The following is an 18,781-nucleotide window of genomic DNA, read 5'->3' as shown; positions in this document are numbered from 1 at the left end:
CTTTGCCTTCACTGTTTGAAAGGATTCCTTGACAAATGTCAGAGATTTTTTTTTTTCTCTTTTTCTCTCAAGAGAAAATAAGAGCAGAACAGATTTTTGTTTGAGCTGTTAATCAGAAAAGCAAGGTCAAAGCGTCCATAGCTGGAGGTGGCCACATCCTGCCGAGCTGTGGTGATTTCTAGGCCGTCTCACTGCCAGTCTTTCAACTTCTCTCTCTTAGCTGTTTACCTCTCATAAGCTCTGCGTAGCTCTGCAAGTTTCCGAACTGGAGAAAAAGTTATAATCACATTCATGTGAAAGTAATCAATGTGCAGCACGAGGATGCCTTCCGCCTTGGAATCTCTGATTGTATTTTACTGGAAGAACTTGTGACTCACTCGGAAGCTGTTCCTTGGTGCTGCTCTGGGTGTTTCACTGGATTGCGGCTCAAGATTGGCTCAAGTCTGAACGCTTCCACCACGTTTTTCTTAGCTGGCTCTTGTCCCCACCGTCAATGCATGACATTCCTTAGTTTAGTTTTGTTTTTGTTTTTTTGTAAGCAGTGGTTGCTCAGGTTTTTCTTCCTGGCCCTTTAGTTTAATTTTTTCTTCTTCCTACATTACTGTAAGCTTCTGCTGTCCGCACCAGTGATGAGTGACATCCTGCGTCCTAGTTCTGTGGGGCAGCCTAGGCCCTGTGGTTGTAGAATTTTTATTGAGGTGCTTTATGGTGGCAATGATAATTAATGTGCAATAAAATAAATATTTCTTTTTATATTAAAACGTCCAAGTCAAATCTTAGAAAATCGTGTCACAGGAACCCATGTTAGATGCTAAAGTTGGTAAATACATTTAAGAATAAGGATGTTTCACGAATGTTGAGAAAAGAGAGCTTGCACAGTCTTGTATGTAAATAGTTTCCTAGCCAGGCCGAACTGAGCCCAAGCCTCACGTTACACATGGACCTTAGGCTCTGACCCTTAGGTGCTGTGTCTTGTGCCTGTGGCCTGTTCTTTGAACCATAATTGCCTTAACCAAAAGATACTCAGTTTTTATTAACTTTTTTCCTTTAGTTTATTTCTTTTTGTACCTACATGCTTCCAAGATCTAATACAGGTAGACTTTTTAACTTGGTTGCTTTTTGTTTAGTTATTAAATTGATCCCTAGTTTTGTGCAAAATAGGCTGATAATGACTGTGGTAAATACTTCACAAATGACCTGTCCTTTGTATGTCTCAGGAGAAAGAGAATAATAATTTCTTTCCTATTAAGAAGTTCAGTCTAGAGGCCTGGCTTTCCAAGGGTGTTTATTCATGCTCTAAGAACCTTATTAATAGCTGTGAGGCTATACCTATATGATCTTCAAAAAGATTGCTTCTACTAATAGTAGAGAAAGATGTCTGTTTTACATCTTGGACATTTGAACAAATGACAAATGATGCCTTGTAGTTTTAGTTTATTTTTTTGATGGTTATCAAACTTGGGGGTTCACAACTGTTAACATGGCCCAAAGATGGAGTCATTTGGGATACCAAGGAACGAACTTTGTGGAACCCACGCCCTCTGGGGAAATGGAAACTGTATGGATGTTCTGGACCTCTTGCCCACAACAGTTTCTTTTTCCTTAATGCTTTCTTGCCCAACTAAAACTGTCCTATAAAACCCAAACTGCCTTTTTGACAAAGCTGTTCTCTGCTCTCCCAGAGTGCCTCTCTTGGTCTGATTCTCTCCTTAAGCCTCATAACAGTCAGTGTCCCAATGTCAGATCTAGCCACCTGTCCTCAGTAAACCAATTAAAAGGGCCAAATTAAAATAGGGTAAAGGGGCTGGAGAGATGGCTCAGAGGTTAAGAGCACTGGCTGTTTGTTCTTCCAAAGGTTCAGAGTTCAATTCCCAGCAACCACATGGTGGCTCACAACCATCTGTAATGAAATCTGGTGCCTTCTTCTGGCCTGCAAGGATGCATGCAGGCAGAACACTGTATATATAATAAATAAATCTTAAAAAAAAAAAACCAAAACAAAACACCCCCCCCAAAAAAAAAAGCAAAAAAAAAAAAAAGCGTAAAGAAAAAGGAGTCTGGATTTTATTTTCCTCTCTGATCTGGACTCCTTTAGATGCTTCTGGATGTTTTCTATCTCTTATCTATGATAAAAACCTTTCCCCAAACCACAGAGGGGCCATTTCACAGGTTCTTTATTGCACCCTGGTTTACAGCGCTATCTTTCTTTTTAATTCATGCCTGGACTCTGACCTTGAACTTGCAGAGACCCTCCCACCCCAGCCTCCTGAATGTTGGGATCACAGGGGAGCCACCACATCCAGCTTTTTAGATTAAAAAATATTTCTTTTTCCAGTGCTCTACGCAAGAGTTCTTCTTGATTGTCAAAAGCCTGAGTCACCTGAAGTCAGAGCTTCAAGCATTAATGCCTGCTGTTAATTCCCACGTACAGTCAGACTTACTCCGAACACTCATCTTAGAAATTCCTGAGCTCCTCAGTCCAGTGGAATATTACTTAAAGATACTGAATGAACAAGCTGCCAAGTAAGTGCCGACTCCCACTTCCTCCCATAGTGACCGTCAGCTAGTGTGTTTGCCATTTGGTGTGGGAAGTTGCTTGAGTACGTATGTAATTGGGAACATTTATAGTTGTCTACACTCAGGCAGTTTGCAGTCTAGGACAGATGAAGTACTTCCCCAGGTATCAGGTGACAGAGGGTAAAACTAAAGCCAGGTAGTAGCTAGCAGTTTATTAACTCCAAAGCAGGTGCCAGATGGCCCTTGTCCCCATTTCCTAGATGCCAGGGGTGATTGTGTTTGTGTGTAGAATCTGCAGTTGTCCTCTTAAGGGTGTGGTTTTGTGGTGTATCTTACAGGAAGCTGAGTGTACCTTTGTTGTTATTTTCTGAGTAGGCAAATGACATGATAGTTTATTTCTTGGTTTTACCATACAAATTGTGAATAAAGTAAAAATGATTTTGTCAGAAGTTAAAGAATGTCTCTATAAATATTCAGTGGCAGAGCTGGACTTAGAACCTCATTTTCCTGAGTTCCAGTCTGTTGGTATTTCATCATGCTACAAAATTGATAACTGGTCTAATTAATACACTTCAATATCCGGATCTACACTTTTCATATTTTAGAGTTGGCGATAAAACTGAATTATTCAAAGACCTGTCTGGCTTCCCTTTAATAAAAAAGAGGAAAGATGAAATTCAAGAAGTTACTCAGAGTATCCAAATGCATTTGCAAGAATTACGAAAAATACTAAAACTTCCTTCTTTACAATATGTGACTGTATCAGGACAAGAGGTAATGTCAAACATATTTTCATTTTATATCAGTTTGCCTGGAGTAGAAAAGCTATTTCATAATATAAGTAAAATCTCTGGATAGGCTGTTATAAGCAGTGGTGCAGAAAAACCACCAAACTAGACCCCTCTATGGGCACAAAGAAAGATTTATTGGTATTCAAATTGCCAAGGTTGGAAGAGCAAAATGGCCCAAAGCAAGCAGATTTTATATGACATCAGTGGGGTGGGGGTCTGAGCTGACACCGGCTGTCAAGGTTGATGGGAACTATGTGAGGTCCCCTGTTGGAAGTGGGTGATGTGGGCCGGGGGGGGGGGGGGGGAGGTTGAGGGACGTTCCTGGAAGATTGAGGGTGGTCCTTGCTGAACAGAAACCCCTTAAGAGATCTGCTTTTCAGTAAACGGAAACCTTTAGGCTTGTTTCCCTGGCAACAGTCCTTCTGTTTAGGACAGTGTCACCAGCATGAGGGAGGGGCTTTGGACTTGACAGTTGTAGATATCATCATTAAAAACCTTTTGTCTTTTCCCTTGGAAATATGCCATAATAACCTGTTTCGACAAGAAATTGGGATAACGTTTTATTAATCTTTCAATAAATTCAAGCAACTTGATGTTACATGTGCCCTGTTACCTGTTGAAGATACAGTACAGAAGATCTTAGTTATTATTAACAGGGTCTAGGGTCCAGGCCTGAGACGCCAGCCTTGAACTCCTGCCTTACAGAGGAAATGGTGCCAGGTAGACCACACATACTGGTTGAATCACAGAGTGACTAACTGACAGTACTTCCTCCTCAAGTCTTATTTAAAAAGAGTGGAAATACACATAGATTATGTTGCTGTTTGAAATGTGGTCTGAGATATATGCTGTGGATATTGTTCTATATAAATAAAACACTGATGGCCAGTGACCAGGCAGGAAGTAGGTTGCCAGGCAGGAAGTAGGTGGGACAAGGAGAGAGGAGAATTCTGGGAAGTGGAAGGCTGGGGGGAGAGACACTGCAGCCACCGCCAGGACAAGCAGCATGTGAAGACGCTGGTAAGCCACCAGCCACGTGCCAAGGTATAGATTTATAGAAATGGGTTAATTTAAGATAAAAGAACAGTTAGCAAGAAGCCTGACACGGCCATACAGTTTATAAGTGATATAAGCGTCTGAGTGATTATTTTATATGTGGGACTGCGGGGCTTGGGGAACCTGGAGAGAAGCTCTCCAGCAACAGATATATACTTATCTTTTTTAAATAATTTATTTATTTTTATTTCATGTACATTGGTTTGCCTGTATGAGGGTATTGAATCTCCTGGAACTGGAGTTAAAGACAGTTGTGAGCTGCCACGTGGGTACTGGGAATTGAACCCAGGTCCTCTGGAAGACCAGCCAGTGCTCTTAACCGCAGAGCCATCTCTCCAGCCCAAGGATGTATACTTGTCTTTAAAGTTGGTATTAATATTGAAATGAGAACCATTAAGAAAGAAATCCTTTATAAATGTAGCTGTAGCATTCAGTCCTGTTCTGCATCTTGACGCTCGTTCCTACCACATCTTTATATTACTGTGAAGATTCTAAGTCTAGGAATTCCAGAAATTATACTTGTTAAAATATCAATTTAATAAACTTAGGAATAATTTCTATAGGATGTACATTCTATTTAAGATTTAAAATTAGATTTTTTTTTTTCTTGTGGGAGAAAGCTCTGTTACAGGGAGCCCACCGGAACAGCCTGGCGACAACATTTTCAAATCATGTGTCTTATATTTGCATTGCTTGTGTATTTTAGTGAAAGATTGCCAATTATATAGCTATTTGAAGTAGGCAATTAGGATGAACCATAGTGTGCTTATCAGAATGCTCCAGACCACGTACATTTTATAGATTTAACTCCTAACTTAAGTTAGCCCATCCATCTCTGGCTAGAGTTCTGAGGATGCCATGCTCAGCAGAGTTTCACAAAGCTTGTTTCACTCAGAACTCTGCACAAATATTTTTGAGTATTTAAACAGACATTGAATATTTAATTATATCTCTTGTTTCTGCCATGGGACACTTCCTCCAGCAAGGGCACACCTCCTAAAAGTGCCACCCACTTTGAGGGCCATTTCCTTTCAAACCACCACAGGTCCAAAGGGAAAAACCTCAAGCACCCCAAAAAAGGCAGGCCTACTGACTTGATCCATGATGACAGTTTTGGCTCTGCACAACTGGACTAGAGGGCTTTTTGGCAGAGAGATAAAAGTTCTCTCTTATCATTCCACAGGAACCTGTGAAATACGTTTCTGTCTGCCAGGAAGAGCCACTTGGCTTACTGACACGTACCTATGGTGTATACCACCAGACCCCACCCTCCACCCCCCACCCTAAACTTCCAGGCTGATCCAGTTCATAGGATCCCCTCCTCCAATCCTGCAGCTGCTAGTTTCTACTAGTTTTTCTTTATAACCCAGGGGTTTTTCTCTGCTCCTGCTCTTCTCTCTGCCCCCCCTCCCCCGCTTCCGTTATATATGTTACAGCTTGGATGGAAAGTGTCTTGACAGTTGGGAGCCAAGGACTATCACAAAGTCATGCCGCACAACAAACCTCACACGGGATTTATTGGGAGGGGGAACCCAGGAGGGTTACTGCCTGTGCTCAGGAGAGAAGTAGAGAACTGGGCAGAATGGGGGGGGGTGTTAGGGGTTTAATGTAGTTTCTTGGCAGAGGAGCAGGGGGGTTTTCAAGGGTGTCCTGGGATTGGAAGGATTATTTGGCCTGATTTTGGGGCAAGCTCAGGGATTGGTGGGATTTTGTTTTCTTGTAAGGTTGGGGACCTGGCCACTCTCCTGCTTCAGAGCTGTTTTCAGCAAAAAAAACCAAAAAACCAAAAACCAAAACAAAACAAAACAAAAAAACCAAAGCAGCCACTAGGGACGTCTGAGGATGGAGCCTGGCTGCTGGATCTCCTCAGGTAGGGTCTGGTCACTTGCACGCCTTGAGGGTTTAACAAAGTTTACACAAATATATACTTTGTATATACTAAGTTATACAAAGTTTACATAAGTATATACTTTGTATATACTTATACAAAGTTTACAAGGAGTTTAGAAGGGAGTGTCTACCCACAGCATGGCCGGTAGAGTCGGGGTGAATAGCCGACACCCACCCTTGCCAGTCTGCCCTCTCCTCTCTGCCCCAGAAAGGTAGTCATGGCTGCTTTGGTCCTCCTCCCATTTTTACAATAAAAACCTTCTTCCCACCCATGGGCCTGCCAGATTGGTGGTTTCTCTGTGCCCTCGCTTACAATATGTTGTCTCTCTGTTAAGTTTGTAAATAAGAAACATTTCAAGTTCCTAAGGGAAGGGGAAGAAAAAGTGAGGGAGAGGAGGAGTGGGTTACCCGTGATGCTGAGGTAACTAGGAGGCAGGTGCTAGAGTGAGCTGAGAAGTCTGCAGCCTGCCTGCAGTGATGGTGCGATGGAAATCTAGCAATTGGGAGGCAGAGGCCAGGGGAGCAAAGTTCAGTGTTCAAAGAGTTTGCGATCAGTCTGGATTACATCTTGTGCTGTCCAGTCTTGTGTGTCAACTTGACGCAGGCTAGTGTCATCAGAGAGGAAGCAGCGTCAGTGGAGGACATTTCTCCATGAGATCCAGCTGGAAGGCATTTTCTCAATTCGTGATCAAAGGGGGAGGGCCCAGCCCATGTGGGTGGAGCCATCTCTAGAATGGTGGCCCTGGGTTCTATAAGAAAGCAGACTGAGCAAGTCATGGGGATCAAGCCAGTAAGCAGCACCCCTCCATGGCCTCTGCATCAGCTCCTGCTTCCAGGTTCCTGCCCTGTTTGATTGAGTTCCTGTCCTGATTTCCTTCAGCCATGAACAGCAATGAAGTGTAAGCCAAAGAAACCCTTTCTGTCCCAACCTGCTTTTGGGTCATGGTGTTTCATCCCAGCAATAGAAACCCTAAATAAGATACATCTATCTAAAAACAAAATAAAACAAGCAAAGGCAAGGAAAGAAGGTCTTCAGCAAGCCTGGTAATGATGCCAGCCTAGGCTGGTGTTATATAGTTTGAATGACAATGTCTGACATTAACCCAGACAGAAGTAGGTCCTGGGAGAGTAATATGAGAAAGTACTAAAAGGACTGAAGGCAGAATTCTTGTGTTAACTTCTGGGAGGTGAAGTCAGAAACTGCAGAGCAGGGGATTGCTATGAGATCTTGCAGAGCTTTCTAGAACAAGCGTTATTTTTTCCAGTGGCTTTTCTTTAGCAGTAAAACGCATAAACAAAGGGCCTGCCTGCTCCTTCTTAGGATGTTTGGAAAATAACCAGAGAGAATTTCCTCTCCAAAGGCTAGTGCGGCCCGAGCACAGTATGAAGAACTTAGACAGACACGTGACCACAGGTGTTTAACCCACAGGAGGTCCAGGTGGGCTTTCCAGACTCTTGCTGCACCTTCCATCCCCATGGCTGGCATGATGGAGCCCTGCCAGTCCCTAGAGTGGACCTTTGATGGCTACACTGTGATTCTTGTGGTACACCTTGTTTTTATTGGTTTTTCAAAATGTTCACCAGCCCTTCACCACCAACTCCCACGGGTTAGGATCTTTTCTTCCTGTAGCCTTGAAATTTGATATTTGCTTTTGACGTAGCTCTCTCAGAATTACTTCATAAAATGCCAATGTGCCTTCATAGAGCATTTTTGAACTGAAGAATTATTTACTATACTTAGTAATTTTATTTTTTCCATCAATAATACATCTAAAGTTTGGCTTGTTTCCAATTTTTGTAACTACAGGGACATTTTTAGACTGTTAATTCTCAACTATAAAACTGAGTATGGGAGATTTGAAACTGTATTAATCAATTTCTATATATGAAGATATCATACATTAGTTTCAAAATTTGCTTGGTATGGAAATTAATAAATATTAACCATTAATATAAAAACTAAATATTTCTTTTCATGTAAAAATAAGACAAAGACATGACAAATATAAAGTTATATGCATATCATAAAACAGACAAATGAAAAACTTCATGAAACTATCACAGAATTAATCCAAGAATTTCTGGATCTTACTGTATACAGTATAGATTTTTGAAAGTGTATCTGAACAAACTACAGACTCTGTGTGTGTGTGTGTGTGTGTGTGTGTGTGTGTGTGTGTGTGTGGTGTCCTGGATGGTCAGCAGCCAGCCATGGATGGAGGTGTGGCTCATAAGGCCCCAACCCTCCTTACTGAATGATTGGCAGTTGATGGCTTCTTGTGGGAGGGACCAGACATCAAGCCTGTTCTGCTCCAATGGGTAGTTCCAAACATGTGGTGGGGGAGGAGACAACAGGATCCCCGAGGCTTGCTGGCTAGTCAGTCTAGCTGAAGCAGAAGAGTGTCAGGTTCAGTGAGAGACCCTGCCTCAGGGAAGCAGAACAGAGAGTGTGATAGGGCAGAACACTGAACCAGCATCCTCTTCTGGCCTCCATGGTTGTACGCATAGGCACATGCGTGCACACCGCCCCCCATCCCGTGCACCCCCACTCCCCCACCCCAGCACAAACACCCCACACTTTTATCAAACTTAATCGTACGGAATAACAGAGTTCTTAAGATACATGGATAGTAATGAATGAAAGAAGTTATTAGAAAACACCCAAGCTCTCCCAAGAATAATACTGGATTTATTTTGAATGTTTTAGAATAATGTTTATTAAATTGTCACACACAATTTCCAAGAAGCCTCATGATATGCTGTGGGTGGCTGCCCATTTAAATATCTCACTGTTCATTTGCATTTATTTTAGTTTATGATTGAAATGAAGAACTCAGCTGTATCTTGCATCCCAGCTGACTGGGTGAAGGTTGGAAGGTAAGTTTAAGGCATTTTTTTTTTTACTTCTAGCATGAATTATGATGCGTATCTGAGATGCTAGACCAGTGCCACCACGTTCTTGAAGCAAGAGTACTTTTCCTCCATCGATTTTCTTATGAACTTTGAACCAAAGAGATGTTTGTCTTCAGCTATTTTTGTCATTCATTTAAAAATATTGAAGACCATATTTTAATACATCTCCCCTCTGTCAATTACTCTTTCGCCCCATGACTGTGAGTTTCAGGTTGAGAAATGCTCAACTGGAAGATGAATGTGGTGGTTTCGGCTTTTTGATGAATGCTGTACCTGACATTTCTTTTAAGAAGCTGAAATCTCATTTTCTCCCCCACCGAGCTCCATGTGTCTTTATTCTCAGTGTTTTCCTTGGCACGCAGTTATAATAGTTACTTCTTTTTGTAACTTATATCATGAGCTGTTGGATATAAGTGAAAACAGTATTAGAGAGCCACATTTTGTCCTCTTCAGTCCCTTGGAGGGACTGGTTCAGGAGAAGTGTGCGCTTTTGACTATAGTGTACTGCTTCTTCCTTACCGCTCTTCCTGCCTCTGTGTGACTGGGGATGGAAATATTAACATTTGCCCAAGATAATATTGGGGAGACTCCTGGCTGGTGGTGGAGTGGAAGAATTCTTATGTTAAGAATGAGGGAAATTTTGACATGGTGATGTAATGGCTAATAGTTTCTTATGTTAATTAAATAATGTAACCATTATCCATTGCCATGGCAACAGCTACTTTAAGCACAAGCATGGGTTTCTTGAATTCATATACCTTGTTTTTTCCCTTATGCCACTGAATCTGTAGATGTGAATAGTGTTGACTTGCAGGATGTTTCTCATCCTTGGAGCATCCTTCCCTGTGTTGAATTTTGCCCTATAGTACAGTTAATGAATGAAAGTGCACTTTATAAAAAGACATTAGTAATGCCCATATTATTCTGTAGAACAGAAGCTGAGGTTCTGGATAAACAACTGTAGAAGAAAAAGCTGTGGTAAAATATTTGCCTAGAACTCTAGGACGTGCAATTGAGGAGCAACTAGCAAGGCAAAATATGGATGCCAGCGTCTTCTAAACATGCAGTAATAGAGTTGGTGAGGGCCTGTTACCATCTGGTCTGTTGTCTGGCTGCCAGAGCCTTGGTATAAGGATGAATTAGAGTATCATCAGTTAGACCTTCAGTATCCAACAGTTAAGTTAAAGGTAACTATGGCAGTGTGATATAGGAAAGCGAAGACTGGGTACCCATGGCCTTGAAGAGCTCTTCTAAACCATCCATATTCCCGTTGTCAGCTTTCAACAGGAGTAGCATCCACTCTTGGATCCCCGTAGAGGGTACTCTGCTAAACATTGTGTGAACTCCGTCGTGCCTTCGAGGAGGCACTCTACAGTCTTGGCTGTAGTGGAGCCCACACAAGGTCTGTTCCATTTGGACAAGACATCAGCGCTGAGGCGTGGCCTGGTCAAGGCCTGGCCTAGTATCTCTGACTGAGGAGCTAGCTCCCAAATGCTGTCTACCCCTTCGTGATGAAGAGAACGGCTTATGTTCAAGCCTAGGAGAGCTTGTGAGGCTTCTTCCCATCCAGGGACACTGGGCCTGAAGAACTGTCTTTTTTACATTTTTACATTCATGCTCTGACGTTCTTTGTGATGCATTGTACATTTCTTTTTGTACTGAATTATGCTGAACAGAAAAGTATAAAATCTCAGAAGTAATACAACCACCACCAATGCATCCAACCTACTTTCTCTTTCTTTTAACTGCATTTTTTTCCAATGCTTTTAAGCAAACATTTTCATTTAGCATGAAGGAAAGAAAAAAAAAAAAGCCTTTGCCAGTGAAGTAAGTTTCAACTCTGACTTTGTCATACAGTTGAAATTTTAAGGACATTTTCAAAGCTCCCTGAACAGACAGAGTCCATTGTTGAGAGTCAAGTTCAGGACCATAATTAAAGAATGCTTTCTGTTTACAGCTGTTTATGTTCAAGGCTCATCGGTGAATAATAACCGCTTTTAATTTTCTGAAATGACGGCAGCACTGATTCTTATAACCTTGATTTCCTGTGTTGTTTTTTCCTTTCCTCTTGTAGCACAAAAGCTGTGAGCCGTTTCCACCCTCCTTTTATTGTAGAAAACTACAGACGTCTGAACCAGCTCCGGGAGCAGCTAGTCCTTGACTGCGGCGCTGAGTGGCTTGATTTTCTAGAGTAAGTTCGCAGTGAACAGTACGCTCTGAATCTGTGCATCCAAAGACGGTAGAGATGCTGCTGTGACCTGCTAGAAGAGTGGAGATTTTCAGTCCTTGGGACGTGAGCTCGAACAGTCTGAGGAGAGAGACCCGATATACTTCACTGCTGCAGGCTTGTGTTGTATGGCTAATGATGCTTGGTAGAGCCATTTTTTTTTTTTAATTCCTCCTTGGAATTTACCCTTCTCACCTTTCTGCACTGCGTAGGTCCTGTTTTAACTTTATTATCTTCATTCATTTATTCCTAAGTTTTTAATATTTTGTGTATTTTCCTCTAGGTTTACATTTTTTTTAAAAACTGGAATGACCATTTATGTACCCTCATCTAGATTTAGCAAATACTAAGTTTTTGCTTCATTTGGCTTCTGTCTCTAGTATGTGTGTATATACATCTATATGAAAATGCATATACATACATATTTCTGTTCCAGAGTTATGTGGAAGTTTTTCATAGTATTTCATCCCAAGTACTTATGCATGCATGAAAATAACAACATCCTAACAAGGAATTTTCACACCATTAATACATCTAGGAAAATTTAACTATTTAAGAATATATTTGATGCATGCATGTAGTGCACATACAAATAGTCATACTTATAAGGTAAAAATAAATAAATATTTCTGAAAAATAAATATATTTGAGTTTCCTCAGTGTTCCCTGTCCCAATTTTTAAAGAAAAGATCTAATTAACTCTTACACATTGCATTTGGTCACGCTTCTTTACTTACTTTTAATCTAGAATAATCTGCCGTGCTTTTCATTTTCAAGATACCAGATTTCCTTTGGAAGAGCCCTGGCCCTTGTCTTGAACAGTGGCTCACATTCTGGATTGATTGACAGTCGTGCGTTCATATTGGCGGTGTTAGGCACTGGTGGGCAGCAGACTGTGCGTCTGCTCTTGGGGAAACAGTAGTGTTTGTAGTTTGCTGTTTCCTGCACTGTGAACACTCCCAGCCCAGCTCATTTCCACCAACTCTGCTCTGAAGTTGGGAAGAGATGTGCATCAACTTCCACGACTGTGAGACTTTAGATGAAGTCACTCACTCCTTTCTGAGCCAGCCCTGTGGCGTTAAAAAGCATCCTTGCACATAATTTACAAGTGAATAAAGCGAGATGCACATTAAGAAGTCAGTTTCTCACAGCAGGAGGGAGGATATGTGCATGGATTGTGCTGGGCCATCATGTACTCAAGCATGTGCTCTGACCTATCAGGGTCCAGATGGAGGGGCATAACCACTGTGTGTTTGAAATTTGCACTAACTCTTACACTACTAGTGGAATTCATTTCACTTATTTTGATGAACTTTAACTCAGGGGAAATTGGCTAATATATATGTTCTGTCTACTCAGATAAATATGTATCAGCATACTGTGAGTGCAAGTCTTAGTTTACAAATAATAATAAAAATAAAGTTGCATGAAAATATCATTAATAAGCCAGGTAGTGGTGGTGTGCATACCTTTAATCCCAGCACTTGGAGGCAGAGGCAGGTGGATCTCTGAGTTTGAGGCCAGCCTGGTCTATAGAGTGAATTCCAGGACAACCAAGGCTACACAGTGAAAGAAACCCTGTCTTGATAAACTAAAAATAAATAAATAAATAAATATAAAAGAAAGAAAACATCAATAGAGTTCTTTTGATAATAAAACAAATCAGAAAACAGATTTTCTTTTTCTAAAAGTAAGATAAAATGATGTAGAAAGAACTGATCATTATAGTGATCTAACCTGATGCCCTTTATAAGTTGGGAAATACTGCAAATATTTTTAAGTAGCAAGTAGACTGACATTCAGCACTTCCGAATCCACATTATATTACATAAATATTTTTCAGGAAAGGTGTTCAGTGTGACACTTCCCTCTCCATCTTCCTCTCCCGTTTGTGTAAGGGGTATCTGAGTTGCATCATGACTTTATGAAAAAAGCAGGCAATTTACTCCTTTTTCCCCCCTCTAACTATGTACAGAAATTAGCAACAGTGCTAATAGAACCTTGAAGAACAGCATTGTAAATGGGGTCATAGTTTAGAATTGGAGGTGGAGGTCTGTGCGAGATCATTCGCTGGGCATGGGTTAGGCCATGGGTTCCACCCCAGCACTGTTAAACCAGAAGCAAAGCAAACAAAGAATGTGGTTGGAATCTGGGCTCTGCTGCTCACAGCTGTGTGAGCTTGAGGTGGCTGCTTCGGTCCTCTGGACTTCCTTTGTGAAGTTTAGGTAATGAAGCTCTGTTGAGCGAGTGGTGAGGCGACAATGTGAGATGTCCCTCCTGCGTCTGGGCAGTGAGGAGCGATTCCCTTCAGCATTTCTCTTGGACCTTCAGTAGGCTTAGCTGTCAATGCCTTTCCTCATATTCTGACTTCAAGGAGTCTGTGCCCTGTGGCTGCCTACTTCTGAAATGAGCAAAGCCCCAGTTTCTCACAGATGACTACCTACTCTAAAATTTAAGCTTTGTTACATAGTCTTTCTTTACTTAGAAGACATTTTATACTGAGCATTTAAAAATTAAGTCCCAGGTTCTTTTGTAGTATTTTGTTGTTGTTGTTTTACCTATTGATTTATTTTGAGATGGGACCATGAATGCCTATGAGGCCGAGAGTGACCTTGGACTTGTGATCCTCAGTAGTTTCCTGAGTGCTGCATTGTTGACATATGCCATCATGTCTGGCCAGTTATGTTCATTTTCAACACCCACAATTTATCATTACATATAAATGTCCATAGTTTGTACAGTATTGTGCATATTGGAATAAAATTCTGTGATATGAGAGAATAGAAAAATATAGGTACAAAGAGGCTGAAAAAACCCAACTCTATAAACATTTCTATTCACTTTGTGAATAAATCTTTTAATAAAAGTCTTGATATATTCCATCACCCAGTATTAATAAGATAGCTGGAGAAGTACTTACTTCTGTCTATTGCAATGTCTATTCTCTGCTGGGAGTGTGGACTAGATATTAGGGTTATAAAGCTGTCTTAGAGTTTCTATCGCTGTGAAGAGACACCATTACCACAGCAACTCTTTTTTTTTTTTAAAATAATTTATTTAATTTTATGTGCATTGGTGTGAGGGTGTCATATCCTTTGGAACTGGAGTTACAGACCATTGTGAGCTACCATGTGAGTGTGGGGAATTGAACCCAGGTCTTCTGGAAGAGCAACCCATGCTCTTAACCACTGAGCCACCTTTCCAGCCCCAACCATAGCAACTCTTATAAAGGAAAACCTTTAATTGGGGCTGGCTTACAGTTTAGAGGTTTAGTCCATTATGGTCATGGTGGGAAGCAAGGCAGCCTGCAGGCAGATGCTGGAGAGGTACCTGAGAGTTCTACATCTTGATTCACTGCAGTAAGAGAACTGTGTACTGGGTGCAGCTTGAACATATATGAGACCTCAAAGCCTGCCTCCACAGTGACACATTTCTTCCAACAAGGACATACCAACGTCAGCAAGACTATATCTCCTAATAGTGCCACCCTCTGTGGCCAAGTACTCAAACACATGAATTTATGGGGGTCATACCTATTCAAATGACCACAAAAGCTAGGTCAGTGTGACAGACAGTTCTGCCAGTTCTATGTGAGATACACTGAGCAGTTACTCCAGGCTTGGGTGTTGCTATAAGGAAGAGTGCCTGGGGAAGCGGGCCCACCTGAGTAGTCCTTGATGCTGTGGGAGGAAACTGAATTCTCTGTTGAAATTTCTTTCCTGAAGTGAAATGTCACAGTCAGATGAAATGTGACGATAGCGTATATAGTTATATATGTAATATAATATGCTGTGTTGACATCATCATACAAAAGCTGTGTTAGGCTTTGTTTAGCCAAACAAAGTGGCTGAAGACTCGGCGACCAGTTGTTTTATCATGAGAGGTAGATCAGTACACTGCCCCCTCCCGTACCTGTTAGATAGATTGGCTCATTTCATTCGTGCTTATGTTGCTAGTAGACGGATTGCTTGTTGCACAGCTGGCATGGGTCAAGAAATCAGCCTGCTCATCTTGTTTCTCTTTCTGTAGGAATTTTGGTGAACATTACCACACTTTGTGTAAGGCCGTGAATCACCTAGCAACTGTTGACTGCATTTTCTCTCTGGCCAAGGTCGCTAAGCAAGGAAATTACTGCAGGTAATAGAGTTTTTCATTTCCGTCAATTAGCATGGTTTCAGGCCCAATGGGAGTATCCCATTAATCTGACAATTACTGTTATAAAATATTGCAGTTGTTCAGATGTGTTACACTCTTGTTAAATCCAGATATCATATATCTCTTAGTTTGAAAAACCAACTTTTCCTCCTTGTTTTATGACTGAATCAAATGCAGGTGGCAGGAGTACTCTAGAAGTGAATGTTACACTTGAGCTTTTAAGTTTATGTACAGTTTTAAAATGAAGTTTGAGGACTCTTTTTGCTCTGGGAAACTTTATAGCATATTTCACCTTCATTTTGAAAACTACAGTTATAAAAGCTTACGTATGAATAAGGGACTAGGAAGAGAGAGATCCTGTCTCGGGTTTCTGTGAGCTTTCCTGATTCTCCTGTTGAGAGCTGGATTCATGCCACTGTTCTCAGAAAAATTAAGAGACTGTTCAGCTGGCTGGCTTATTGTGAGGACTAAAAGAAAAGCCTAGGAGGCTGCTGCCTGGCTGGGCCTGTGGCCTGAAGTTCTAGTGGACAGTCTAGCTTTCCTTACTTCTGTCATATCTTGGTTTCTTCTTTGTATTGTGTCAAGTTTTTCAAATATATATGCAAGTGTCCTATGATCTGCAGTACATAGGGTACTAGAGCCTATGTACTGTTTAGTGTACAGTGTTTCTTTGTGAGAGACAGTTGGATGGTTGAGTATATAAGCCATGTTCTCTAAATGTAGTATATTATTTTATTTTACTGCCCACTTGTAAAGAATACATCTACATTGTTGATCACACAGTCATGTTTAAAATAGACTCTTTGCGTCTCAGTTGTTACCTATCTCTCTCTCATGCCAAAGGGATTCCAGACTTACACGGTGTTGCCTCGTCAGGCACCTGTGGATATCATGTAGCTGAATCTTCACTGTAGTGAACACGGAAAATTTATGTCCTACTTACCATGTATTGTTATGAAAACTTAGCATCTGCAGTCCCTTATCCCTCTGTGGCGTCAGTAGTGAAGTGAGCTTTTCCTGATGGTCTGTTTCTGAACGACGTGGAGGCATTTAGTGTCTGTTTATGCAGGCTCTTCCCATTTGAAACCGAGTGTGCCCCCCCTACCCCCTCATCCCTCGTTAAGACACCTTCAGGGATTGGCTGCGACTGGAACTGCCATCGTGAAAAAAAGACACACAGATGGTTATGAGGTTTGGCCCATTGCACCAAGTTATGATTGTCATCAGAGTGTAAGAGGGCCTGATGTTTTCCTCTATTAAACCTTGTGCAGTTGCTCTGGACATGAGTAGGCACAGTTAAGTGAAAGTCTTGCCAGTTCGGGTATCTGAAGCTCTGGTAGACCTGTTTGTGTCTCATTCCTGCTTATTTTTTTTTTTTTTAATAAGTCTTCTTGACTGCTGGTGATTTTTTTAAATTAATTTTTTTCATTTATTTTTATATACCAACCATAGTTTCCCTCCCTCCTCTCTTCCTGTTCCATCCCCTCACCTCCCATCTATCCCCCCCATATAGTCCCCCTCTCTTCAGAAAAGGTCAGGCCTCCCATGGGAGTCAACAAAGTATGGCATATCACACTGAGGCAGGACCAAGCTCCTCCCTCTGCATCAAGGCTGGGGGAGGCATCCCTGCTTGGGGAACAGGTTCCAAAACGCCAGCACATGCACTAGGGACAGGTCCTGGTCCCACTGCTGGGGCCCCACAACAGACCAAGCTACACAACTGTCACCACATGCAGAAGCCCTAGGTAGGTCCCATGCAGGCTTCCTAGCTGTCGGTCAGTGAGCTCCCGTTAGCTCAAGTCAGCTTTCTCTGTCGGTTTCCCCTTCATGATCTTGACCCCCCTTGCTCATAGAATCCCTCCTCCCTCTCTTCAGCTAGACTCTGGGAGCTCTGCCCAGTGCTTGGCTGTGGATCTCTACTTCTGCTTCCATTAGTTACTGGATGAAGGATCTCTGTTAACAATTAGGGTAGTCAACAATCTGATTATAGGAGAAGGCCAGTTCAGGCACCCTCTCCATTCTATTGTTAGAAGTCTTAGCTGGGGTCATTCTTGTGCATTCCTGGGAATTTCCCTAGCCCCAGGTTTCTCCCTAACCCCCAAGTTATCTCTTTCATACTCTCCCACTTCATCCCACCCCCAACTTGACCAACCCAATCCCTCATGTTCCCATCCCCTCATCCCCTCCCCTCCACCCCCACCCCCACCCCCAATTTACCCAGGAGATCTCATTTATTTCCCCTTCCCAGGAAAATCTGTGTGTCCCTCTTAGGGTCCTCTTTGTTAGCTAGCTTCTCTGGGGCTGTGAATTGTATGTAGCCTGGTTATCCTTTCTTTGCTTTACATCTAATATCCACTTATGAGTGAGTGAGTACATACCATGTTTGTCTTTCTGGGTCTGGGTTACCTCAGTCAGGATGATTTTTTCTAGTTCTATCCATTTGCCTACAAATTTCATGATGTCATTGTTTTTTTACTGCTGAGTAATACTCCAAAATATATCATATTTTCTTTATCTATTCTTCAGTTGAGTGACATCTAGATTGTTTCCAGGCTCTAGCTATTACGAATAATGCTGCTATGAACATAGTTGAGCAAGTGTCCTTGTGTGATGTATGATTGAACATCCTTTGGGTATGTGCCCAAGATTGGTATAGCTGGGTCTTTAGGTAGATTGATTCTCAATTTTCTAAGAAACCACCATACCAATTTCCAAAGTGCCTGTACAAGTTTACACTCCTACCAGCAGTGGAGGAGTGTTCCCCTTACTCTACATCCTCTCCAATGTAGGCTCTCCTTAGCATTTATGATCTTAGCCATTCTGACAGGTGTAAGATGGTTTTTCAGAGTCATTTTGATTTGCATTTCCTTGATGACTAACGATGTTAAGTAATTCTTTAGTGTATCTTGGCCATTTGAGATTCTTCTGTTGAGAATTTCCTGTTTAAATCTGTACCCATTTTTTAAATTGGATTATTTGGTATTTTGATGTCTAGTTTCTTGAGTTATATATACACATTGGAGATTAGCCCCTCTGTCAGAAATGGGTTTGGTGAAGATCTTTTCTCATTCTGTAGGCTATTGTTTTGTATTATTGACTGTGTCCTTTGCCTTATAGAAGCTTTTCAGTTTCAGGAGGTCCGATTTATTAATTTTTGCTCTTAGTGTCTGTGCTACTGATGTTATATTTAGGAAACCGTCTCCTATACCATTGTGTTCAAGGCTACTTCTTA

The 18,781-nt window shown here is 41.6% G+C and overlaps 1 protein-coding gene across 4 annotated transcripts in view; it reads left to right on the top strand.

The window, feature by feature from the left end:
• Positions 1 to 18,781, top strand: part of Msh3 (mutS homolog 3) — a 171,909-nt gene that overhangs the window by 111,416 nt on the left and 41,712 nt on the right. For all 4 annotated transcript variants that reach the window (XM_076552056.1, XM_006980483.4, XM_006980482.4 and 1 more), the window contains 5 exons: positions 2,336 to 2,523; positions 3,123 to 3,291; positions 9,067 to 9,131; positions 11,242 to 11,358; positions 15,424 to 15,531. In XM_076552056.1, coding sequence (XP_076408171.1) covers positions 2,336 to 2,523; positions 3,123 to 3,291; positions 9,067 to 9,131; positions 11,242 to 11,358; positions 15,424 to 15,531 — 647 coding nt within the window. The remainder of the gene's footprint in view (positions 1 to 2,335; positions 2,524 to 3,122; positions 3,292 to 9,066; positions 9,132 to 11,241; positions 11,359 to 15,423; positions 15,532 to 18,781) is intronic.

This window comes from Peromyscus maniculatus, chromosome 15 (assembly GCF_049852395.1).
Source record: "Peromyscus maniculatus bairdii isolate BWxNUB_F1_BW_parent chromosome 15, HU_Pman_BW_mat_3.1, whole genome shotgun sequence".
NCBI classification, from domain to species: domain Eukaryota; kingdom Metazoa; phylum Chordata; class Mammalia; order Rodentia; family Cricetidae; genus Peromyscus; species Peromyscus maniculatus.
Note: the sequence above shows the minus strand (reverse complement) of the source record. Positions and strands in the feature narration are given on the sequence as shown.